Below are 26,507 nucleotides of genomic sequence, written 5' to 3' on the forward strand. Positions count from 1 at the left end.
AGCAGCCAGGTTTTGAAGCTGTAAGGCCTTTCAATGCAATAGCCAAATAAATATTAGTTTGGAAAAGATTAAAAAAAACAACACGGATTCTGCATCCACAGAGTACATCATCTGTTGGAAATAGCAACCTTCTCAAGCCTCCATTAGTTATTGTTATGTATATAATTCAGATTGTTTACTATATTATACTATATTATATACATGCGTACTGGTTTGCAGTTTTCTTTTGGCTCTTTGTTGTGGGTGGTGCTGTAGACCATGGGATCAGGTCTGGGCTTGCTCAGGACTCAGACTCCATTTTAGAAACAGTTTTGCTTCAGACTTCAGCAGGAACAGTACAGTTTAGAAGTTAGTTGAAACAGACTACAGAGACTCTCTTAGACTCTCAGAGCAGAGAGATGCTTTAGATTATGGACTGTTGATTACGAGAAACTACTTTAAATGTATTTGTAACTGGATTGATAAGCAAAATACCTGTATGCTGAATCCATGAAGTTTGTGAGTAAACCAACTATGTTACTTTTGAAGAAGTCTACTTATTTTTGTCTCTTGAGGGCATGATTTAAAGACAAATACATTTTAAGGGAACGTAGATGTTTTTGGGGCAACTAAAAGAACACTTCTGAAACTCTGAAATTTCTGAAACACTTCTGAAACACACACACTATGGCATATCTTTGTCCTAGCCATTCAAAGACATATCTAGGTGCATCAGTTTAACAGCTGAGAAACCTAATTGCCGTGCATGAATACCATTTGCCCAAATGTTTATGGCTCTAACAGGTCATACTTTTACCAAGAGGTTATGGCAAGGTGGCCAATTGCAACATTCACACTTGCCTCCAGCAGACAAGAGTTCTTTCTCCCACCCAGGACATTCCCCAGATATATAAACCCCACTTGCCCAGTTTCCAACAGTCCCCACAACCTCTGAGGATGCCTGCCACAGATGTGGGTGAAACGTCAGGAGAGAATGCTTCTGGAATATGGCCATACAACTCACAGCAAGCCATTAAAAACAGGTTGGATCCTACCTTGACTGAAACTTCCATCTCACTTCATCTTAATTTTTTTTATTTAAGTGGGTAGAGACAACCTTCTCCTTTTAATGTATTTTAAAGTCAGTTTTCAACACACACAAGCTTAACCTGAATATTTATTTCTTAAACAATCTGGGTAGCGGTTTTCCTGCTTTGCCGTCACTGTGAAAGCAATAAAAAGCAAATGAACACTTCTAACTTAACTTAATTGAGATATTTCTCATATTTTTCTTCATACAAATCCCTCCTCATTTATTTACACCTGATTGAAGAGCCCTTGTGCAAAAATCAACCTCGTTGGCTGCGCTTTTAAAAATATAATCTACAAAAGGTTTCGTCAATAGAAAGTCAAAATATCTTCCACGTTGCAATTTTCTGCATTCACTTCGAAGTAAAGTCCACTCAACAGAGTGGAATTTACCTCTGAATAGAAATGCATAGGATATCAATCTGTTAAAAACCTTATTTCTCAGCAACCACCGAAAGCAGTTCCAGTGGAATCACAAATTTTATATAATTTTCAGCCTTTGAATGATTTGGATTTCAATAAACACTAATTCAAGCAGACGGTGCTGCTTGCCTGCGTTGAGGCTTTACGCCACAAGACTGGGGTTCAGCCAATTCCGTCACTGCCTTTAAGGGTTACTGTGACTTTAAGGGTTACATTTACCTCCCAACAGAGAGAAGATTTGCTTCCTTCGGTTTTCACAGTTTTCACACTATCCGTAGAGTCCGGAACATGTCTCATCTCCATCCCTCCCCTCCTCCTTTTGTTTGAAGAACGTCTTCTGAAATGTCAAGTGCATGTACTTCTCACACCTCCCATCCAAGCTGGAATCCCAATGCCAAATGAACCAGAAACCTGCCAGAGACTGTGAGGAAGGAGAAGGAAGGAGAAGAGAAGGACAAGGAAGAAGGAGGAGAACAACAACAACAGGTTTAAATCAGAAACACGTCAGAGACAGCAGGGAAGGAGAAGGAGGAAGAACTGCGAGGAGAGGATAAGAGGAAGAGAAGGAGGAGGGTTGGACCAATATCTATCAGGCACAGTTCTGGATGGAGAAAAAATATGAAAAAGGAGACGAGGAGGAACAGCAGAGGAAGAGAAATGAGTTGAATCAAAAACTTGCCAAAAACCACAAGGAAGGAGAAGAAAGAAGACTAGGAGGAGGAGACAGCAGAAGGAAAAATAGGAGGAGGAACAGCAGAAGAAATTAGTTGAACTAAAAACTTGCCAGAAGCCATGAGGAAGGAGAAAGAAGACTAGAAGAAGGAGGACAAGCAGAAAGAAGACTAGGAGAAGGAGGACCAGCAGATGAAATGAGCTGAACCAAAAACTTGTCAGAAACCATGAGGAAGGACAAGAAGCCTCAGAGAAGGAGGACCAGCAGAAGAAATGAGTTGAACCAAAAACGTGCCAGAAACCATGAGAAAGGAGAAGACGACTAGGAGAAGAAGGATCAGCAGAAGAAATGAGTTGAACCAAAAAACTTGCCAGAAACCATGAGGAAGGAGAAGAAAGAAGACTAGGAGAAGGAGGACCAGCAGAAGAAATGAGTTGAACCAAAAACTTGCCAGAAACCATGAGGAAGGAGAAGAAAGAAGACTAGCAGAAAGAGGACCAGCAGAAGAGAAGTGAGTTGAACCAAAAATTTGCCAGAAACCACAAAGAAGGAGAAGTAAGAAGACTAGGAGGAGAACAGCAGAGGGAAGAATACAAAAAGGAGGAACAGTAGAAGAAATGAGTTGAGCCAAAAACTTGCCAGAAACCATGAGGAAGGAGAAGAAAGAAGACTAGGAGGAGGCAGAACAGCAAAAGGAAGACTAGGAGGAGGACCAGCAGAAGAAATTAGTTGAACCAAAAGCTTGCCAGAAACTATGAGGAAAGAGAAGGAAGAAGACTAGGAGAAGGAGGAACAGCAGCAGAAGAAAAAGGAGTTGAACCAAAAACCTGCCAGAAACCACTAGGAAGAAGACTAGAAGGAGGTGGAACAGTAGAAAGAAGACTAGGAGAAAGAGGACCAGCAGAAAAAAGAGTTGAACCAAAAACTTGCCAGAAACCATATAGAAGGAGAAGGAAGAAGACTAGGAGAAGGAGGAACAGCAGAAGAGAAGTGAGTTGAACCAAAAACCTGCCAGAAACCACGAGGAAGGAGAAGGCAGAAGACTAGGAGAAGGAGAAACAGCAGAAAAAGAGAAATGAATTGAAACAAAAACCTGCCAGGAAGGAAGAAAAATAAGAGAGAGGTGAAAAAGGAGAAACAAAGCTGAAATAAAGACCAGTCAGAGACAAGTCTGAAGAAGCAAGAAGAGGAGCAGGAAGAAGAGAAGGAGAAACTTGGTTGAACCAAAGACCCATAAGTTAAAGCTCTGAAGGAGAAGGAAAAAGAGAGATAGAAGGGGAAAATGGTTTGATTCCCAAGTCCTTTCCACTTCTCTAACTGCACCAAATTATAGAATGATCCTAGATGAGAATCATTTTCATTCCCTGGCGTCATATTATTTCCGTATTTGGCCAAATGCTATTCACTGACCTGCAGTGCTAAAAAAGGGAGATAGGCTCAAGGTCTCAGGTAGACCTCTGCCTTGATCAAGTAGAAAAGCATCTTCATGCTGCCCCACTTCCTTAGCTGCCAGGCAACTATGGCTGAATTTGAAGGCGCATCGATACCAGTTGTTTAGAGAGACAAAGTGTGTGTCTTCTTCCAAGCTTCTTCTTTGGGTCTGTAAAACCAACTGGAGGCTCCCAGCTGCTTTTTTGTCCCCCAGTCTTGATCAGATATTTGGATGAGCCCAAATATAGTCTGAAAGAAAGACCAGCCTCCATGTTCACTCTAAGAGGGTGGTTCTCAACTTGTGGCTCCCCAGATGTTTTGGCCTTCAACTTCCAGAAATCCTAACCATTGGTAAACTGGCTGGGATTTCTGGGAGTTGTAGGCCAAAACACCTGGGGACCCACAGGTTGAGAAGAACTGCTCAAAGATCTTTTTTCTTGACCATATTTGGTCACATCTACATAGCTGATCAGTGACTTGGGGAGGATGTTGCATTAGGTATTTTGGTGTCCCCGGGTAACACATACCTCCTTCCACAATGCTCTCAAAACTATGCTATGACCAGCTATTACACCAATGGAGATCAGCAACAAACAGCTTGTTTGTTTTGAAAGGGCCTCTTTGGGGAAAAGACAACAGGGATTGGCGTTCAGAAGCTGATCCATTCTTGTTGTTGCACCTTTGATGCTTGTGGTAGTGTATATACTGCCATGGCTAGCCATTACATCAAGGGAGATCAACAACAGGATGCTAGTTTGTTTGTTTTGCAAAGGGGGCTCTTTGGGGAAAAGACGATAGGGATTGGCTTCCCCAATCCCTGGTCCATTCTTGATGTTGCACACTTGTTTCTGAACGAGGGCATTATGCAAGCAGGTAATATATACCTCCTTCCACAATGTCCCCAGAAACTTTATATACTGCCATAACCAAATGGAAATCACCAACAGGATGTTAGCTCATATCTTTCCTTTGCAGATGGGCGTTTTTTGGAGAAAGACGTCGGGAATTGGCTCTTGGAAATTCATCCATTCTTCTTGTCATTTGGAGGGAAGTTCTTAAAAGGCAGCAATCCAGTGTTGGACTGAGGAGCCAAGCCAGCTCCGATGGCACAGAAGGCGTCTCATGTCAAAAGGGGTTCGTCGTCGGCATCCGAGTTAGCGGCGGTATTGACGCTTTCAAGCCACGGTTCAGTGAGCGGCACCAGGAGCACGTCGTCCTCTTCCTCAGGAGACGGGGGGAGGCTCTGTGGGTCGCCTCCCTCTGCCGAATTTGGGGCCACGGGGGAGAAGAGCCGCACCCGGAGGTTGTGCATCATTCCCGAGAGGCGTGGAGTGGGAGGGCGAGGGGCCGGGGGGTCCTGCGCAGGTTCGGCCGGACAGAGCGGGACTTTCTGAGGAAGAGGAGGCGCTTGTTCGTCGGTCTGACCAGAAACCTCACCTCCGGGGGACGGCTCAGGTGCGTTGTCGGGGACGGAGGGTGACGCCGTTGTGGCCGTGGTGGCGGCAGAGGAAGATGGGGCTGATCGGGGTAGCCACCCCAATCGGCGCATGCGCCTCACCACACGGCGCACAAAGCGGTTGCGATGCTGGTGGCGTCCTGCATTGGTGGCACTAGCCGTGGTTGGCTCACGACGTAACAAATGGAGTAAAGAGCGCAAGTTCCCCATCATCGAATTCTGTAATGAGGGCAAATAGGACGGAATGAACACAGATAGGCAAACTTTGGTCCTCCAGGTGTTTTGGACTTCATCTCCCACAATTCCTAACAGCCTACCGGCTGTTAGGAATTGTAGGAGTTGACGTCCAAAACACCTGGAGGGCCTGTCAAAAATATTAAAAATTAACTAGGTATTTTTAATTACAAAAATGTGAAAGCGTTAGTAGGATGAAGCTAGTGTCGCCTTGAGGAGAGTGAGTAGGCCAAAGCTTGTCAATATGAAGCCTTGTGGGAGAGAAGCTTTGTGTGAGAAATCTCCACTGTATGAGGAACTCCTGGCTTGACAGCAGTACATGTGAGAATGATCTTGGAGTCCTTGTGGACCACAAGTTAAACATGAGCCAACAATGTGATGCTGCAGCTAAAAAAGCCAATGGGACTTTGGCCTGCATAAATAGGAGTCGAGTGTCGAGATCCAGGGAAGTCATGCTACCCCTCTATTCTGCCTTGGTTAGACCACACCTGGAATATTGTGTCCATTTCTGGGCACCACAACTGAAGAGATGTTGACAAGCTGGAATGTGTCCAGAGGAGGGTGATTAAAATGATCAAGGGTCTGGAGAACAAACCCTATGAGGAGCAGCTTAAAGAGCTGGGCATGTTTAGCCTGCAGAAGAGAAGACTGAGGGGAGGCATGATAACCATGTATAAATATGTGAGGGGAAGTCATAAGGAGGAGGGAGCAAGCTTGTTTTCTGCTGCCCTGGAGACTAGGATGTGGAATAATGGCTTTAAACTACAAGAAAGGAAATTCCACCTGAATGTTAGGAAGAACTTCCTAACTGTGATAGCTGTTCAGCAGTGGAACTCTCTGCCCCAGAGTGTGGTGGAGGCTCCTTCTTTGGAGGCTTTTAAGCAGAGGCTGGATGGCCATCTGTCGGGGGTGCTTTGAATGTGATTTTCCTGCTTCTTGGGAAGAAGGGGTTGGACTGGATGGCTCATGAGGGCTCTTCCAACTCTATGATTCTATTCTATGATTGTGTGTAAAGCTTCTGTGTATTTGTTTATTTGTGTTATATTTGTATTTGTCTATTTGATCTGTGTGTTTTTGTTGTTTTTATCAATTTGGGCTACTGGTGCTGGGTCTCGCTGCTGCTAGTAAGTTACTGTGCTATACGTTTATGCGGAGGGTATTTTGTTAACAAGCCCACTTGCCCAACAGGGCTGAAGTTTGCCCATGCCTGCATTGGAGGTATTTGTGGAGGGCCACAAAAGTGGGAACTAGGGGCCACATGTGCCATTATTCCCATCCCTGCTTTAAACCTGTCCCTGCATGAACCCAAAAGTTTGTTGCTTCACAGGCATAGTCATACCCAACCCAGTCATATAGATCCCCGGCTGTAAAAGCAGCTAACCATATTCCTATCCCTAGATTTGGGCAATTTTGCCCCATGAAGAAGGAGCTAAAACAATAGTTCTCAACCTGTGGGTCCCCAGGTGTTTGGCCTACAACTCCCACAAATCCCAGCCAGTTTACCAGCTGTTAGGATTTCTGGGAGTTTATTTATTTACTTATTTATATTCTGCTCTTCTCACCCCACAGGCAGGCCCGTAGCCAGGATTTCGTTTCGGGGGGGCGGGGGCTGAATTTTTTCAGGGGTTTTTTTTGGGGTGGGGCTGAGTTTCGGGGGGGCTGAGTCTGAGTGAAAGAGGGTCTACCCTAGCAAACCTTTTGTATCATTACCTCAATACCCCACCCCATGCATATGGGATATATTGAGTATGGTGATCAGATCATGATATGAATAAACATAACAGTTTAAATAATGCACCAGCAAGCCCCTCAAGCCCCCCCCCCCCAGCTACATGCCTACCCACAGGGGACTCAGGATGGATCACAATGCACATATACATGGCAAACATTCAATGCCATAGACACACAGCATATATAGACAGACACACAGAGGCTATTTAACTTTCCAGCTTCATAAGGATATGCTTTTTGAATTCCCACCACTGGGGGAGCTGTTACTTCACCATCCACTTGTGACACCAATGGAGTACTTCCTCATTCTTTTGCACGCTGCTGGAGAGTTTTATGGTGTCGTAAATTAATTAAATTAGCCTCCCCACATAAGCGGTACCTAAATTTCCTACATGACAGATGCAACTGTCTTTCGGGCTGCAGAAGTCGACAGTAAGCTAGACAAATGGTCGGGAGCTTACTCTGACTCGGGCTGGCTTCGAACTCATGACCTTTCGGTCAGTAGTGATTTTAATGCAGCTGACTCCCAACCAGCTGCGTCACGACCCAGTTTATTTATTATTTATTTATTTACTTTATTTCTATACCGCTTTTCTCAGCCCTTAGGCGACTCAAAGCGGTTCCAGTTGAAGAGGGGACTTATATTTAAATACTAGTCCCCAAGGTAGTATTTAAATAATTGAAAGGGCTGTCACAATGTGGAGAAGGCAAGCTGATGGCCAACCCAGTTGAAGGCCAAAACATCTGGGGACACACAGGTTGAGAACCACTGAGCTAAAAGAACTTACGGGAAATTGGGGAGAGCAATGATCTAACTGAAGAAAAGGGGGAAATAGAAATGGGCAATCCTTTTCCTCTTGAAAAAAAGAAGTACATAAGTGAAGTGCCTTACCTGACTTGGGTTCTCAGTTGGGAAGCCATCAACAGGTGGGATGGCCCCCCGAGCGATGAGTTGCCCATACGAAGGTGGTGCTTGGCGCTGTATAAGTTCTGCCTCCATTCGTGACATGGGGGCTAATATACTGCAGAAAGAAAGGCATTCAGTGAGAAACACAGTCAGTGACTAGGAGAGCTCGAATCTGCCCCTTTTATGACACACCCATATCTAACAAAGCCTCTGACAAAAAAAAGCTTGTGTTTACAAAGCATTTAATTCTCCATTTCCCTTCTTATCCCTTGTCTAGCTTTTGTAGCAGCATTAGTATGGAAAATATGAGGAAGGAGAGATGGGGAAACAAAACACTTTGAATCTGCAATAAAACTTGGTTTGGGAAACTAATCAACTCTAGGTCATCCTACTACGATGCCCAGGAGTGCACCTGGGCACAACAATTCAAGAATTTATTTAATTATCTATTTACAGTATATATACCCCAGCCTTCTCACCCCAAAGTGGACTACAGAAGACACATACAGCAAACATTCAATGCCAATTATACAATTAACAAGGGCAGGCAACACAAACAGAGGTAAAGGCTGTTTTTCCTATCTTGGAGGCTGTGCTCAACTTCGGCCACGGGGGATGCCAAGGAGCTTTCCTCCAATTAATGTCCTTTATTACCTTCCCATTAAAAAAAGTACTTATTTTATCTACTCACATTTCTGCTTCGACCTGCTAGGTGGGCAGGTGAGCTAGGGCTAACGGCGAGTGCTCACCCTGACCCGGGCTCGAACTACTGACCTTTCCATCAGCAGGATTTTTCTGCAGCACACTGATGTGCTATGCCCTTGTCAAGGATATTGACAAATTGGATCACATCCATGGAGGGTGACCAAAATGATCAAAGGATTGAAAGCCAAGTCCTATGAGGAGTGGCTTAGGGAGATGGGTTTGTTTAGCTTGATAGCCATATTTAAATAATTGAAAGGCTGTCACATTGGGAGGGGGCAAGCTTGTTTTCTGTTGGCATAGACACTGAGAACTGGGAAGCCCTGGCCTATGAGTGCTCCAGCTGGAGGTCAGCTGTGACCAGCAGTGCTGAAGAATTTGAAGAGGCACGAATGGAGGGAAATGGGCCAAGAGGAAGGCGTGTCAAGCCAACCCTGACCGGGACCGCCTTCCACCTGGAAAACAATGCCCTCACTGCGGGAGACGATGCAGATCAAGAATAGGGCTCCACAGTCACCTACGGACCCACCCTGGAAGATTATCATACTCGGACAACGAGGGATCGCCTAAGTAAGTAAATAAGTTAGCTGCTCTAGAGATGAGGGAGAAATTGATTCAAATCCGGGAAAAGAAATTCAACCTAAAGGAAGAACTTCCTGACATTAAAAGCTATTTGACAATGGACTATGCTTCCTTGCAGGGTAGTGGAGTCTCCTTTTCTGGAGCTTTTAAAGCAGAGGCTGAATGGCCATCTGTCAGGAAGGCTTTGTTTGAGTTTTCCTGCCTGGCAGAGGGGGTTGGACTCAATGGCACTTGGGATCTCTTCCAACTCTATGATTCTATAATTCTAAACTTATTCAACACCCAAACATATATATGCACTTTTGCCAACAGCTAGTCATAGAAAATTTTGAAGAATTGTGCTGCAACAACTTCCATTGCTTTGGAGTGCTTTGATTGTATTTTCCTGCATAGCTGGGAATCGGACTGGACGGCCCTTGTGGTCTCTTCCAACTTTATGAATCTACACTGTAAAATTCGGTCCACTTTGGACCGTGCTCTGACCTACAAGAAGCACTGCCTGAACATCAAGCAAAAAGTGGGTGCTAGAAACAATATCATACGAAAGCTGACTGGCACAACCTGGGGATCACAGCCAGACACAATGAAGACATCTGCCCTTGCGCTGTGCTACTCTGCTGCTGAGTACGCATGCCCAGTGTGGAACACATCTCACCACGCTAACACAGTGGATGCGGCTCTTAATGAGACATGCCGCATTATCACGGGGTGTCTGCACCCTACACCACTGGAGAAATTACACTGCTTAGCCGGTATTGCACCACCTGACATCCGCCGGGAAGTAGCAGCCAATAGTGAAAGGACCAAGGCAGAGACATCTCCAGCTCATCCCCTGTTTGGGTGTCAGCCAGCACGTCAACGACTTAAATCTAGAAATAGTTTTCTAAGATCTACAGAGACACTCACTGGAACACCTCAGCAAGCGAGAGTCCAAAAGTGGCAGGCTCAAACCCAGAACCTCAACCAATGGCTGATACCAAATGAGAGACTTCTTCCTGGGCACACAGAAGACTGGGCAACTTGGAAGGCGCTGAACAGACTGCGCTCTGGCACCACAAGATGCAGAGCCAACCTCAAGAAATGGGGCTACAAAGTGGAATCCACGACATGCGAGTGTGGAGAAGAGCAAACCACTGACCACCTGCTGCAATGCAACCTGAGCCTTGCCACATGCACCATGGAGGACCTTCTTGTGGCAACACCAGAAGCACTCCAAGTGGCCAGCTACTGGTCAAAGGACATTTAATCAACTACCAAACTCACAAATTTTGTATTCTGTCTGTTCGTTTGCTTTGTTCTGTTAGAAATGTAATATAATTGACTAGTTGCTCTGACACGACAAATAAATACTGTAAAATTAATGCAGTTTGATGTCACTTTAGCGCCTCTAGTATATTTTGTTCCCAACACTGCCCTGTTTGCCTGCATAGCAACACATCTGCTTATGTGACCCCTCAGTCCCCAAAGATGCTCCTCACCCGAACTCATGGCTGCGGAGGGCATAAAGTCGGCAGGTGCACCCCAGAGCTATCACCAAGAGAAGGCCGCACACCAGGCTGCCAATGACGGTGGCTGTCACCACTTTGCGCGGGAGGACATAGGTGCAATCTGACTCGTCCGAGGCGTCGATGCAGTCCGCTTGTCCGTCGCACACCCAGCTCTCGTAGATGCAGCGCCCATCATGGCAGCGGAAGTTGCCTGGCTGGCAGCTGTAGCAGTGCCGCTCATCTGCAGCGTCGGCACAAAAGGTCTGGTAGTTGCAGCGGTCAGCAGGGCCGTAGCAGACGGCACCCCCAATCCCTTGCCCACCGCAGGCGTACTGTCCCGGTGGGCACCCACTGCAGCTTTCTTCGTCAGCCCCATTGGCACAATTCCATATTCCGTCGCATCGCTCTGCGACGCTGTAGCAGGTCGCCCCTTCACCATCTCCGCCACCGCAGGGGAAGTCCCACGGCACGCAGAAGCCCCACACATGGTAAGTAGCATTGAAGCCACGGAAGGTTGATCCTACTGGCGCATGATATGTGACCCATGCTTGGCTGGATGGCGAGTCCACTGTGACCACCTTGTTATTACTGGTATAATCCAAATTACGCAACAAGCGGGGGCTCTGGGCAGCTCCGGGAACCCCCTCGTAGACGTGGAGGGAATCCTTGACGTTTAATTCGAGGAATGTGAAGCGGATGCTCAGCGGGCGGCTGTCGTGGGCATCAAGGGTCCATTGGCAATTGGCTTCCCCCAGGTAAGCGTCAGAGTTAAGGCCCGGTGAAAAGAAGACCCCGTAGAAACTGTCCAAGGTATAATTGCATTGGACCGGAGGCGGGACTGTATCAGAAAGAGAAGAAGGGCAAAAGCATTCTTTATTGTCTACTAAAATACTTATATCCTGCTTTCTATCTAAAGATCTTAAGCGTGGCAGACAATAACATCAACATTTTAAAATTATTTTAAAACACTAAATATCAGTGTAATGTCAATATATATTATACAAGCTGAAAATGTCCATGCTGCTAGCTGTGAAAGAGTTAATTTGTGGAACATTATGAAGCATGCGTGGAACAGACAAGGAAGATGTTGCAATAGATTAGGAGGATGGACACTGAATTAATGAGCTTTTTTTTTGTCATGTCAGGAGCGACTTGAGAAACTGCAAGTCGCTTCTGGTGTGAGAGAATTGGCCGTCTGCAAGGATGTTGCCCAGCGGACACCTGGATGATTTGATGTTTTTATCATCTTTGTGGGAGGCTTCTCTCATGTCCCCGCAAGAGCAGCTGGAGCTGATAGAGGGAGCTCATCCACCTCTCCCCGGATTCGAACCCTGTCCTGCCGAGACAGGGGTTTAACCCACTACGCCACCAGCGGCTCCTTTTTAATTAATGAGCTGATAACAGTAGGGTATAAATATAGCAGACCTCCTTTGTTCCATCTCTTTGCTCTTCTCTCTTGCTAATGAGTAAGTGTTATTGCAATGAATGAAACGTAAATAATATGCTGTCACGCGCTGGGCCTATAATAATTGTCTTTTGAACAGGACGTGCTCTTTGTGCCCAGCAGGAAGCCGGGTTGCCTTGGCTGAGAGGCCCTAAGGATTTTCCTATACAAAAGTCTTTAGATGCTTGAAAAGTTTAACAAAGTCCTTTATTATTGCTTAGATCTTCAACAATTTAAACAAACACTTCTCAGATCTTCAACAAGTCAAACAAATGCTTCTTAACTTGCCCAAATGGACAGGTAACTGGATTCTTTTCTTTAACAAGGAAAACACTTTTTAACCCCTCCCAGGCAATCTACTTTCTATGCTTGCTGGTGTGGGCTCTACTCCCGGCTCCAATTGCTTCTGGTTACCCAAGTAGACCTACTAGCCAAGGCTTTGTAGATTCTCCAGCTGGAGTTCTTTTGGATTTTTTCCACGAAAGATGTGGAGCTGTTTCCCCCGGATGCTGTGAGAAACGAAGCTTGTCTAGAGATGGAGCTGATCCACGTCCTTTAGCTAAGTTTTCCACTATAAGACTGAACTAAAAATGGTTCCCTTTCCCTCCCAGAGCCCTGGAAAAAGGGGTGGAACCAAAAGGTCATTGGCCCTATAATTGCAAACCAAGGGAAGCCACCTTACTGCAAAATGCATGAAACCTTGGAATATATGCAAGCAGCAATAGAAAGAAAATGAAGCTGAAGCTCTTGGTACAGCCTTACCAGCACAATGGGACACCCTTTCATCAGGTGCTCTGCTATGGCTGACTTCTCTGGTTGAAACAGTCTGCAGTGCCTTTCATTTTGAACCAACCTGGACACAGCATTTTATTTGAGAACACAGAAATGCTGGACCACTCTCACAACCACCATGTCAGACTACACAGAGAAGCCATTGAAATCCACAAGCATGTGGACAATTTCAACAGAAAGGAGGAAACCATGAAAATGAACAAAGTCTGGCTACCAGTATTAAAAAGCTCTAAAATTACAACAGCACAACAACAGAGAGGAAACAAACAAGGACATCTAATCACCTCTCAACCAAAGTTTGCTCCAGGCACTGTTGGGCCATTATATGCTAATCAAGGTGGTCAGTTGAAACATTCACACCTAGCTCCAGCAGACAAGAGTCCTTTGTCCCACCCTGGTCATTCCACAGATATATAAACCCTTTTTCCTAGTTCCAACAGACCTCACTACCTCTGAGGACGCTTGCCATAGATGCAGGCGAAACGTCAGGAGAGAATGCCTCTAGAACATGGCCATATACCCCGAAAAAACCTACAACAACCCAGTTATTTTAGCCATGAAAGCCTTCGACAATACATTATTATTATTATTATTATTATTATTATTATTATTATTATTATTTTTTCCCTTCTTCTAATTCTGCCCTTGTCATATCAGATCTCTGAATTATACCCTTTTGTACCTTTCTGATACTTGAACAGAAACCCATCTTGCGACAGAAACTTCCAGCTATAGGTGAGGGTCACGTTGCCCCCTTTTATCTCGAGGGGCTCAGGGTTTTTGTAGCCACACAATTTCCCGGGAGGTTGGAAGGGCGTCTGAACAGTAAGCACACCTGAGCCGCAGGGGACATGGAAGCGTTGGAACCTGGGGAAGCAAAAGAGAAACGGACAATGGCTGAGTTTGGTTTCTATGCAACCCATCCAAAAAACTCTTTGGGGCAGACAGCGTGCGTTGGTTCCCAGAGAAAACAGTGGAAAGTGGTGATGGAGATAGTAAACAACCACTTGACACAATAGCATTTGATAGGAACTAGGCCAGACTGGAGCAGATCATAGAATCGTAGAATCAAAGAGTTGGAAGAGACCTCATGGGCCATCCAGTCCAACCCCCTGCCAAGAAGCAGGAATATTGCATTCAAATCACCCCTGACAGATGGCCATCCAGCCACTGTTTAAAAGCTTCCAAAGAAGGAGCCTCCACCACACTCCGGGGCAGAGAGTTCCACTGCTGAACGACTCTCACAGTCAGGAAGTTCTTCCTCATGTTCAGATGGAATCTCCTCTCTTGTAGTTTGAAGCCATTGTTCCGCGTCCTAGTCTCCAGGGAAGCAGAAAACAAGCTTGCTCCCTCCTCCCTGTGGCTTCCTCTCACATATTTATACATGGCTATCATATCCCCTCTCAGCCTTCTCTTCTTCAGGCTAAACATGCCCAGCTCCTTAAGCCGCTCCTCATAGGGCTTGTTCTCCAGATCTTTTATCATTTTAGTCGCTCTCCTCTGGACACATTCCAGCTTGTCAATATCTCTCTTGAACTGTGGTGCCCAGAATTGGACACAATATTCCAGGTGTGGTCTAACCAAAGCAGAATAGAGGGGTAGCATGACTTCCCTAGATCTAGACACTATGCTCCTATTGATGCAGGCCAAAATCCCATTGGCTTTTTTTGCCGCCACATCACATTGTTGGCTCATGTTTAATTTGTTGTCCACGAGGACTCCAAGATCTTTTTCACACGTACTGCTCTCGAGCCAGGCATTGTCCCCCATTCTATATCTTTGCATTTCGTTTTTCCTGCCAAAGTGGAGTATCTTGCATTTGTCATTGTTGAACTTCATTTTGTTAGTTTTGGCCCATCTCTCTAATCTGTCAAGATCGTTTTGAATCCTGCTCCTGTCCTCTGGAGTATTGGCTCTCCCTCCCAATATGGTGTCGTCTGCAAACTTGATGATCCTGCCTTCTAGCCCTTCATCTAAGTCATTAATAAAGATGTTGAACAGGACCGGGCCCAGGAAAAGCAGGGCTCGTCCGGGATTTGAACCCGGGACCTCTCGCACCCAAAGCGAGAATCATACCCCTAGACCAACGAGCCAGCATCACACTTTCTTCAAAGGGAAGGTAGAGGAGATGGGTATCTTTTTCATCTCACCTGATATAGAAGGTATCCTCTGGTTCGCCCACAATGACCCAAGTGCAGCTACTATACGGCGTCCCTAGGAAAAGAGGACTGCGGATCAAGCCTTGGGGTTCTCTCCGGATATCAGGGTAGCCTTGGCAGACTTCTGCAGGGAGAGGAAAAGGCATTAAAAAGGAATTTCCTCCCCAAAGTTGAAGTTCCCCAATCCCAGTCTCGTGCTCCTCTTAATCATACAATCAGGCCTCCACATTTATTTATTTATTTATTTATTTTATTTATTTGGGGTTCTTTTACCCCGCCCTTCTCACCCCGAAGGGGACTCAGGGCGGCTTACAAAAGCAAGGCACAATTTGATGCCTGCATCATAAAAACAATCAAACACAAAATTACATCAATACACAGTTAACACCAAATATACATTATAACCATAAAATCAATAAAATCAATAAAACCAAATACAAACCCGGTTTCTCCTCTTACATGGTCAGCATTCGCTACTCATAGATCTAGTTTTACATTCCACTTCATCAATCCTGCTGGTCTTACTCGCCTGGTTGTCTGATTTAATTGCCGGAGTGCCCAAAGGCCTGGTCCCATAACCAAGTCTTCACCCTTCTCCTAAAGGCGAGGAGGGATGATGATGCCCTGATTTCCCCCGGGAGTGAGTTCCACAGGTGAGGGGCCACCACTGAGAAAGCCCTGCTCCTCGTCCCCACCAGCCTCACTTGTGACAGTGGTGGGGTCGATAGCAGGGCCTCCCCAGATGATCTCAGACTTCGGGGTGGGATGTAGAGGGAGATACGTTCGGACAGATACACTGGACCGGAACCGTACAGGGTTTTGTAGGTCAAAACCAGCACCTTGAATTGTGCTCGGAACTGAATTGGCAGCCAGTGGAGCTGGCACAGCAGGGGGGTGGTATGCTCCCTGTATGTCGCTCCGGTGAGCAATCTGGCTGCCGCTCGCTGGACTAGTTGGAGTTTCCGAACAGTCTTCAAGGGCAACCCCACGTAGAGCGCATTGCAGTAGTCTATTCGGGATGTAACAAGAGCGTGGACCACCGTGGCAAGATCAGACTTCCCGAGGTACAGGCGCAACTGGTGCACAAGTTTTAATTGCGCAAAAGCTCTCCCGGCCACCGCTGAGACCTGGGGTTCCAGGCTCAGCGATGAGTCCAGGATCACTCCCAAGCTGCGAACCTGCGTCTTCAGGGGGAGTGTAACCCTGTCCAGCACAGGCTGTAACCCTATACCCTGTTCGGCCTTACGAATGAACAGTAGGACCTCTGTCTTGTCTGGATTCAATTTCAATTTGTTAGCTCTCATCCAGTCCGACACAGCAGCTAGACACTGATTCAAGGTCTGGACAGCCTCCTTGGTGACAGGTGAGGTTTGCTGCGGTTAGGGACATAGGACCCCAATAAAAGTGGAAACAAAACTGCCTATCTATATAAATAAAAACATCATGTTCGTTTGTGGAATTAACATAACTCAAAAACCACTGGACGAATTGACACCAAATTTGGACAGCATACACTTAACAACCCAATGTATGTCCTTCAATCAAAAATTTTTGATTTTGTCATTTGGGAGTTGTAGTTGCAAGGATTTATAGTTCACCTACAATCAAAGAGCATTCTGAACTGCACCAAGTATAGAATTGAACCAAATGTGGCATACAGGACTCCCATGACCAACAGGAAATTCTAGAAGGGTTTGGTGGGCATTGACCTTGAGTTTGAGAGTTGTAGTTCACCTACATCCAGAGAGCACTGTGGACTCAAACAATGATGGATCTGGACCAAACTCTACACAAATACTCAATATGCCCAAATGTGAGTTTGGGGAAAATGGAATCTTGGCATTTGAGAGTTGCAGTTGCTGGGATTTATAGTTCACCTAGAATCACAGAGCATTCTGAACCCCACCAACGATAGAATTGGGCCAAACCTCCCACACAGAACCCCCATGACCACCAGAATGGGCCACAGCAACACATGGCAGGGGACGGCTAGTATATATATATACACACACACACACACACATACATACATATATACATATCCCTATACACATACACACACACACTAGCCGTCCCCTGACATGCGTTGCTGTGGCCCAGTCTGTGTATATGTGCTTTGTGTGTGTGTATGTGTGTATATATGTGTGTTTGTACATATATATGTGGTTTTGCACATGCATTGTAATGTATTTTTTATTTTTTTGGATTTTTAATCTCTTCGGTTGTGTTTTTCAGTGTTTTATGAGTGATGGTCACTCCCTGGCTTGATAAGTGTATTGTGTCCAAATTTGGTGTCGATTCGTCCAGTGGTTTTTGAGTTATGTTAATCCCATAAACAAACATTACATTTTCATTTATATAGATAGAATATAGATATATTTAAGTACTACCTGTTCCCTGCCACGTGTTGCTGTGGCCCAGTCTGTGTATATGTGCTTTGTGTGCATATATATTTGTGTATATGTGTATATATGTGTGCGTGTGTGTATATATGTGGTTTTGCCCATGCGTTGTAATGTATTTATTTATTTATTGCTTTTTCTAGCTTTTTTCTTTGCTTTAAATCCCTTCTGAAAGAACGCAACATGGCTGGCACTAAAGAAATAAAACTGATAAAGGGGCCCATCTCACCGCATTGATCTCCCCCACATCCCATGAAGTCCGCTGCCCTGATTTCACTTACCCGTAAAGGAAGTAAAGTGACTTTCAAGAGGCTGAATGACACCTATGGAACACAAAGTATAGAAAATCAAATTCCAGAAAACTTCCACAAGCCATTAAAAAAAAGAGGGGGGGGGGGACATAGGGAAGAATGTCACAACCAAATAAATATTACAGTTTGGAAAACTTTCAAAAAAACAACAGAATGGTTGGCTCACCATATCCGCGGATTCTGCATTCACAGAGTACATTATCTGTTGGAAATAGAAACCTTTTCAAGCCTTCACTAGTTATTTGTTTTATATATATAATTCAGATTGCTTACTGTATTATATATGTGTGTGTTCGTTTGCAGTTTTCCTTTGGCTCTTTGTTGTGGGAGGGGCTGCAGACTATGTGATCAGGTCTGGGCTTGTTCAGGACTCAGACTCCATTTTAGAAACAGTTTTGCTTTATATAGATATATATGTGTGTGGGTGGGTGTATTTACATACACTATCAGATACATTACCAGATATAACGTATTTACATACATTACCAGATACAGTTCACACTGGCAATGAAGATCCGCATAGTTAAAGCAATGGTATTCCCCATAGTCACCTACGGATGTGAGAGATGGACCATAGGGAAGGCTGAGCGAAGGAAGAGAGATGCTTTTGAACTGTGGTGCTGGAGGAAAGTTCTGAGAGTGCCTTGGATTGAGAGAAGATCCAACCAGTCCATACTTCAAGAAATAAAGCCTGACTGCTCATTGGAGGGAAGGATAGTAGAGGCAAAGATGAAGTACTTTCGACACATCATTTGACGAAAGGAAAGCTTAGAGAAGACAATCATGCTGGGGAAAATGGAAGGTAAAAGGAAGAGGGGCCGACCAAGGGCAAGATGGATGGATGGTATCCTTGAAGTGACTGGATTGACCTTGAAGGAGCTGGGGGTGGTGAGGGCCGACAGGGACCTCTGGCATGGGCTGGTCCATGTGGTCACGAAGAGTTGGAAATGAGTGAATGAATGAACAACAACAACCAGATACAGTGTAAACAGAACACAAAACACAAAACAATGAACATTTTACAAACACATAACCCCACCACCAAGGCCTAAAGAAGTATAATTTCCTTTGCCTTAAATTTACGAGCAACTAATTAACAAATGTAATATCCAAACTTCCAAAACAATTGCTCTAGACTTCAGTAATACTACATGCAATATAAAATATATATGTAGTATTACTAATAATGTTACAGTATAGTGGTATAGTAAAAAAGGTAAAGGTAGTCCCCTGACATTAAGTCCAGTTATGGAGTGTGATGCTCATCTCCATTTCTAAGCCAAAGAGCCAGCGTTGTCCGTAGACACCTCCAAGGTCATGTGGCTGGCATGACTGCATGGAGCGCCGTTACCTTCCCGCCGGAGCGGTACCTATCGATCTACTCACATTTGCATGTTTTCGAACTGCTAGGTTGGCAGAAGCTAGGGCTGACAGCGGAAGCTCACGCCGCTCCCCGGAATCGAACCTACGACCTTTCGATCAACAAGCTCAGCAACTCAGTGCTTTAACCTACTGCGCCACCAGGGGCTCCCTAGTGGTATAGTACAATATAGTAAAATATAATACTAATATTGTGCTGTGCTAATAATATAATATATTGTATATATATATCATATTGATATTATAATGTAATACAATGTAGTAATATATAATACTAATATTGTGCTATGCTAATAGTATAATATATTGTATGTACATGTGCTGTCACACCCAGACACTATAAAGTTAAAACTAAGATATGCTTCTCTCTTTATCTGGGCGAACTGCTGGGCGTCTTTCTTTGAAGCAATAACTCAATACTTTCAGTAACTGATGCCAGTGAAGGTATGAAAATCAACAAAATGTTTATTTCCAAAGTCCTTGGCAGACTTGGCACAGCTTGATAAAGTTACAACACAAATAGTCAATTTGAGAAACCATAAAGATGTTCTTTCTTTCCCTTTTTCTTCAATTACTGAGGTAACCTTTCTCCAAATGGTAGAAAAAATCCTGAGATATTTCACCCTAACCCTGAGCCGCTTTGGTTAGAAAGAACAGGTCTTCCCCTATCTAAGCATAAGGTCAGTTTTGGAGATGAAGTAATGCTCAATAGTACTCAATAACTATTTCTCTCTATTTTTCAATAACTCAATTACTATCTCAATATATCTCTCTCTATAACTCAATAAGCTTCTCTATGTCAATTGCTATTCTATCTCAATAGTATTCACAATGGGTTTTTCAGAGCTCCCTGCCTGACCAACAGCACATCTGAAGCTTTCTTTCTCTACTAAAGTAGGCAGGGAAGATTCCAAAATGGAGATATTATCCCCAGGAAAAAGGGCGGACTTCTAACCAAAGAGATACTTTCTAAACCAGTAACTGCAGAGGGCCTGCAGCCTGGCTTTCCAGACTCTGATACTGTTTAACTTCCAGGGTATTGCTGGGTCTATAGCAACCCTGGGGAAATGCAAAGGAATGCTATCCCATGCAGCTAAAAGGCAATGTAAACCATGCTCCTGGAAGACGGAACAGTACATATAACTTGTAAGCCGCTCTCACCTTTGGGGTGAGAAGGGCGGCATGTAAATGTTGTAAATAAATAAATAAAGATAAACTGTTTCATGCACCAAAATATTTAAAATGACAACTATGTGGATATGAAAATTACATGCATTTCTTGTAAAGATTTGGGTCCCATCTCAAAATATCTCATTATGTACCTATATGCACCTATATACATAGTGCTAGAAACAATATCATACGAAAGTTGACTGGCACAACCTGGGTTGTGCCAGTCAGTGGCACAGTCAGAGGGCAGTGAAGACATCTGCCCTCACGCTGTGCTACTCTGCTGCTGAGTATGCATGCCCAGTGTGGAACACATTTCACCACACTAAAACAGTGGATGTGGCTCTTAATGAGACATGCTGCATTATCACGGGGTGTCTGCGCCCTAAACCACTGGAGAAATTACACTGCTTAGCCTGATATCACCACCTGATATTTTGCACCACCTGATATCCGCTGGGAAGTAGCAGCTAATAGTGAAAGGACCAAGGCAGAGACATCTCCAGCTCATCCCCTGATCTACAGAGACACTCGCTGGAACACCTAAGCAAGCGGGAGTCCAAAAGTGGCAGGCTCAAACGCAGAACCTCAACCAATGGCTGATACCAAATGAGAGACTCCCCCCTGGGCACACATAGGACTGGGCGACTTGGAAGGCGCTGAACAGACTGCTCTGGCACCACAAGATGCAGAGCCAACCTTCAGAAATGGGGCTACAAAGTGGAGTCCACGACATGCGAGTGTGGAGAGGAGCAAACCACTGACCACCTGCTGCAATGCACCCTGAGCCCTGCCACATGCACCATGGAGGACCTTCTTGCGGCAACACCAGAAGCACTCCAAGTGGCCAGATACTGGTCAAAGGACATTTAATCAACTATCAAACTTGCAAATTTTGTATTTTGTCTGTTTGTTTGCTTTGTTCTGTTAGAAATGTAATATAATTGACTGGTTGCCCTGACACAACAAATAAATAAAATGTACCTATATGCAAATATAGGTAATCAAAAATCCAGGGGGGGGGGAAGAAACCCAAAACACTTTTAAGTCCAAGCCTTTTGGATAATAGATACTAAACATGTTCCTCGCCCTCTAAGTTTGTTGCTTAACTTGGTCTACAACAGGCATGAGCAAACTTGGGCTCTCCAGGTGTTTTGGACTTCAACTCCCACAATTCCTAACATCCTACCGGGCCCAAGTTTGCCCATACCTGGTCTAAAATTTCAGAAAAGTCATTTATGATTGTTATTCTTTTAATACATTTTGAGACAGAGTCTCCTTTTGAAAGGTAACATTATGAGTCACAGGAAATTTATCCCATTGTCACTATTCATTATTGCACTTTTTATACATACCTTGATTAGATTCATAATATTACATTAAAAAGGAGTTGAAAATTCTTTACCATGGCTTTGAATAGTGTTCTATTTCTTGTTATAATGATGATGTATCCTGCCTCAAGCCATAAGGAGAGGTGGGTATTAAACTAATTATTATTATTGTTATTATTTTACTTTTGAAGCGCTGCAATCACTTCCTGAGAATACATAAAATGCTTATTTTTAGAAGGTATGCCTAAATCCTGTTTATAAATCCTTAAGACAAAGTGCAAATGAATAAATGTATAAGTGTGAAGAATGGTCCTGTGCCTTGGATGCTGTAGGGTGATGGGTATTGTTGTCCTTCGTCATTTGGAAACCTGAGCCAGCAAGGAAAAGGCTGGATTCCTCCAATGAGTCACAAACACCGGATGTTTGAGCCCAGGTTCATAATGGCAGTGCTTACGTCAATTCTCAACTATGCACCTGTGTGTTCAAACCATTTTTAGAAGTCAGTGTTGTGTTAAGTCAGTGTGGTCAGTTGTGTTGTGTATTGTATAGTCTATTGTGTTTAGGTTGTTTTCTGTTTGCATTGAGAGAGTATGCATTAGACATAAGACAGAGAAGAAACTGAAACAGAATGCCTTAGAGAATGTACTGTTTACACTTCCAACTGATAAGCAATGTACCTGTATGCTGAATACATAAAGTTTGTAAGTAAACCAACTATGTTATTTTTTTTAATGAAGACAACTTTTTGTCTCTTGAGAGCATGACTTATAACCAAATACATTTTATGGGAGAGTAGATGTTTTTGGGCAACTGAAATAACACTTCTCAAAATCTGCCATATATTTTGTGCATTGGCATTATATTTGTTCCTAACAGTTCAAAGTGATAACCAGGTATATCAGTCTAACAACTGAGAAACCTAATTTGCCTTGCATGAATACTGGTGGATATATACTTTTGAAAAATGTGAATCTCCATAACCATACACCTCCACTGAAGTCTAAAACAATCTTCTGCTCCTACTGGCTTTCAAAAGCAAAAACTGTTCTAAAATGGAGTCTGAGTCATGAACATGCCCAGTTCTGATCTCATGGTCTGCAGCCTCTCCCACAACAAAGAGTAAAGGTCAAACTGCATACCAATACATGCATATACAATATAGTAAGCGATTATACACATAACACATAACTAGTGGAGGCTGGAGAAGGTTGCTATTTCCAACATATACTACTAAAGAGAAGAGCATCTCTCTGTTTCGAGAGTCTAATAGAGTCTCTGTCTAGTCTGAAAGTCCAATGGTGTCTCTAAGTATACATCTTACTAAGTCTAAACTGAACTGTTCTTGCAGTTTTCTAAAGGCATACGCCTCTACTGAATTCTAAAATAATCTTCTGCTCCTACTGGCTATCCAAAGCAAAGCCTGTTCTAAAATGGAGTCTGAGTCCTGAACATGCCCAATTCTGATCTCATGGTCTGCAGGCTCCCCCACAACAAAGAGTGAAGGCCAAACTGCATACCAATACACACATACACAATATAGTAAGCAATTATACACATAACACATAACTAGTGGAGGCTTGAGAAGGTTTAGTCGAAGGCTTTCATGGCTGGAATCACTAGGTTCTTGTAGGTTTTTTCGGGCTATAGGGCCATGTTCTAGAGGCATTTCTCCTGACGTTTCGCCTGCATCTATGGCAAGCATCCTCAGAGGTAGTGAGGTCTGTTGGAATTAGGACAATGGGTTTATATATCTATGGAATGGCTGGGGTGGGGCAAGGAGCTCTTCCCTGCTGAAGCTAGGTGTGAATGTTTCAGCTGACCACCTTCATTAGCATTTGAAGGCCTGGCTGAGCCTGGGAAAATGTTCTGTTGAGAGGTGTTAAGATGTGCCTGGTTGTTTCCCCTCTGCTGGTTTGCTGTTGTAATAACACCTCTCAACAGAACATTTTCCCAGGCTCAGCCAGGCCTTCAAATGCTAATGAAGGTGGTCAGCTGAAACATTCACACCTAGCTTCAGCAGAGAGCTCTTTGCCCCACCCCAGCCATTCCACAGATAAATAAACCCATTGTCCTAATTCCAACAGACCTCACTACCTCTGAGGATGCTTGCCATAGATGCAGGCGAAACGTCAGGAGAAATGCCTCTAGAACATGGCCCTATAGCCCGAAAAAAACCCACAAGAACCTACTTGAGAAGGTTGCTATTTCCAACATATACTATTAAAGAGAAGAGCATCTCTCTGTTTTGAGAGTCTAATAGAGTCTCTGTCCAGCCTGAAAGTCCAATGGAGTCTCTAAGCATACATCTTACTCAAGTCTAAACTTAACTGTTCCTGGCATCTTCTAAAGGCATACACCTCCACTAATTCTAAAACAAACTACTGTTCCTACTGGCTGCCCAAAGCAAACACTGTTCTAAAATGGAGTCTGAGTCCTGAACATGCCCAGTTCTGATTACATGGAATGCAGCCCCTCCCACAACAAAGAGTTACGGTATTCAAAGTGAATACCAATACACACATATACAATAAAGAAAGCAATTATTCACATAACAAATACCTAATAGAGGTTTGGGGAGGTTGCTATTTTCTGCAGTCTTCCAAAGGCAAACACTTCCACTGAATTCTAAAACAAACTACTGTTCCTACTGGCTTCCCAAAGCAATCACTGTTCTAAAATGGAGTCTGAGTCCTGAACATGCTCAGTTCTGATCACATGGTATGCAGCCCCTCCCACAACAAAGAGTTACAGTCAAACTGAATACCAATACACACATATACAATACAGTAAACAATTCCACACATAAGAAATAACTAAAAAGGAGTCTGAGTCCTGAACATGCCCAGTTTTGATCACATGGACTGCAGCCCTTCCCACAACAAGAGTTAAGGTCAAATTGCATACCAAAGCACACATATACAATACAGTAAGCAATTATATACATAACAAACTAATGGAGGCTTGAGAAGGTTGCTATTTCCAACATATACCACTTTAGCTCTTCTCGGGAAGATCAGACTTTACAAAAAAGGTCATTATCATTATCATTCCAAATGGTGTGAATGCCAATTAATCGCCAAAATTATTGTTGAAGGCTTTTATGGCCAGAATCACTGGGTTAGTGTGAGTTTTGGGAGCTCACTTCAAGGATGGATGGCATCCTTGAAGTGACTGGATTGGCCTTGAAGAAGCTGGGGGTGGTGACGGCCGACAGGGAGCTCTGGTGTGGGCTGGTCCATGAGGTCACGAAGAGTCAGTCGACTGAACGAATGAACAACAACAACAACATGGCCATGTTCCAGAAGCATTCTCTCCTGATGTTTTGACTACAACCTCTGAGGATGCGAGTTTTGGGAGCTGTATTGCCATGTTGGATGGATGGCATCCTTGAAGTGACTGGATTGGCCTTGAAGGAGCTGGGGGTGGTGACGGCCGACAGGGAGCTCTGGCGTGGGCTGGTCCATGAGGTCACAAAGAGTCAGAGTCGACTGAACGAATGAACAACAACAACAACATGGCCATGTTCCAGAAGCATTCTCTCCTGATGTTTTGACTACAACCTCAGAGGATGCGAGTTTTGGGAGCTGTATTGCCATGTTGGATGGATGGCATCCTTGAAGTGACTGGATTGGCCTTGAAGGAGCTGGGGGTGGTGACGGCCGACAGGGAGCTCTGGCGTGGGCTGGTCCATGAGGTCACGAAGAGTCAGAGTCGACTGAACGAATGAACAACAACAACAACAACAAGATGGCCATGTTCCAGAAGCATTCTCTCCTGATGTTTTGACTACAACCTCAGAGGATGTGAGTTTTGGGAGCTGTATGGCCATGTTGGATGGATGGCATCCTTGAAGTGACTGGATTGGCCTTGAAGGAGCTGGGGGTGGTGACAGCCGACAGGGAGCTCTGGCGTGGGCTGGTCCATGAGGTCACAAAGAGTCGGGAGTTGACTGAACCATTTTCCAGAAGCATTCTCTCCTGATGTTTCGACTACAACCTCTGAGGATGTCTGCCATAGATGCAGGCCAAACGTCAGGAGAGAATGCTTCAGGAACATGGCCATACAGCCTAGAAAACTCACAACAACCCAATCTCCAAAAGTCTATGGAGATTCCTGGTTTTCCAGAAGGTTATGATCTCAAAGGCTATCTTTTTCCAAAATGAATGCCCATTTCTCCCACCCAGAAACATATCGAGTGGGGTCTTTTTTGGGGGGTCCCCTAAAGGTGTTCTCCCCACCCATCCTTCCATTGCACCAAATCCTTTTCTCTTACCCAAAAGGACGATGGCCAGTCTCCACATCTTGGCGCCTGCGTGCTGAGTTCCAAGGGGGCCAACACCAAGGAGGCCCCGTCGCCCCTTTGCCGCGTGGGTGGGTGGGTGGGTCTCCTCACCTTCTTCCCTTTGGGGGAGGCGATCCCCTTTCCCTTGCCAAGAGGCCTTTCCCCCCAACGCTGGATTGGAAAGAGAGCATACAAGGAAGGGAACCCACTTCCTGCGTGGAAAGTGGGCGAGCCCACGCCTGCTTTCCCTCTTCCTCTTTTCCTCCCTCCTTAGCCTTCCATTTCCTCGATCTCCCCCCTTTTCCTTCGGCTTTTTCCCAGGCCCAATGCCTTCTTCCTTCCTCTTCCTTGCCTTTGGATTTCCTTCCTTGTTTTGCAAAGAGTCGCAGGTCTGTCTCCTCCCCCCTTCTCTCTCTTCCTCCTTTTGCTTCTCTCTCTCTCTTCCCTCCCCTTTCCTTTTTTGTCTCCTCCTCCTCCTCCTTGGAAACTTTGTCTCCTTCTCTCACTTCCTGCCTTTGCAACTTTCTCAGCCCGACCTCCCT

The 26,507-nt window shown here is 44.6% G+C and overlaps 1 protein-coding gene and 1 non-coding gene across 2 annotated transcripts; both read right to left on the reverse strand.

Annotated features, from left to right (window-relative positions):
- Nucleotides 1-1,143: 1,143 nt before the first annotated feature.
- Nucleotides 1,144-26,507, reverse strand: LRP10 (LDL receptor related protein 10). The gene is made up of 7 exons (XM_060780047.2): nucleotides 25,957-26,507; nucleotides 17,773-17,814; nucleotides 15,081-15,213; nucleotides 13,613-13,797; nucleotides 10,686-11,532; nucleotides 7,909-8,038; nucleotides 1,144-5,270 (listed from the first exon to the last, which is right to left on the reverse strand). Exons 1-7 carry the CDS (start codon nucleotides 25,982-25,984, stop codon nucleotides 4,716-4,718), a joined length of 1,920 nt encoding a protein of 639 aa, XP_060636030.2. The 5' UTR covers nucleotides 25,985-26,507; the 3' UTR covers nucleotides 1,144-4,715.
- TRNAP-UGG (transfer RNA proline (anticodon UGG)) lies at nucleotides 14,952-15,023 on the reverse strand. Its single transcript has one exon. It is a non-coding gene; the product is annotated as a tRNA-Pro (tRNA).

Source organism: Anolis sagrei, chromosome 6 (assembly GCF_037176765.1).
Source record: "Anolis sagrei isolate rAnoSag1 chromosome 6, rAnoSag1.mat, whole genome shotgun sequence".
Taxonomy (NCBI): domain Eukaryota; kingdom Metazoa; phylum Chordata; class Lepidosauria; order Squamata; family Dactyloidae; genus Anolis; species Anolis sagrei.

Excerpts from the sequence above, each read along its gene's own strand:
- LRP10 (XM_060780047.2), bottom strand. The coding sequence starts at position 25,984 with ATGTGGAGACTGGCCATCGTCCTTTTGG. Across the intron at positions 13,798-15,080 it reads GAGGATACCTTCTATATCAG|GTTCCAACGCTTCCATGTCC; the intron begins GTGAGATGAAAA and ends TTGCTTCCCCAG. Across the intron at positions 11,533-13,612 it reads TCTGTTCAAGTATCAGAAAG|TCCCGCCTCCGGTCCAATGC; the intron begins GTACAAAAGGGT and ends TTTCTGATACAG.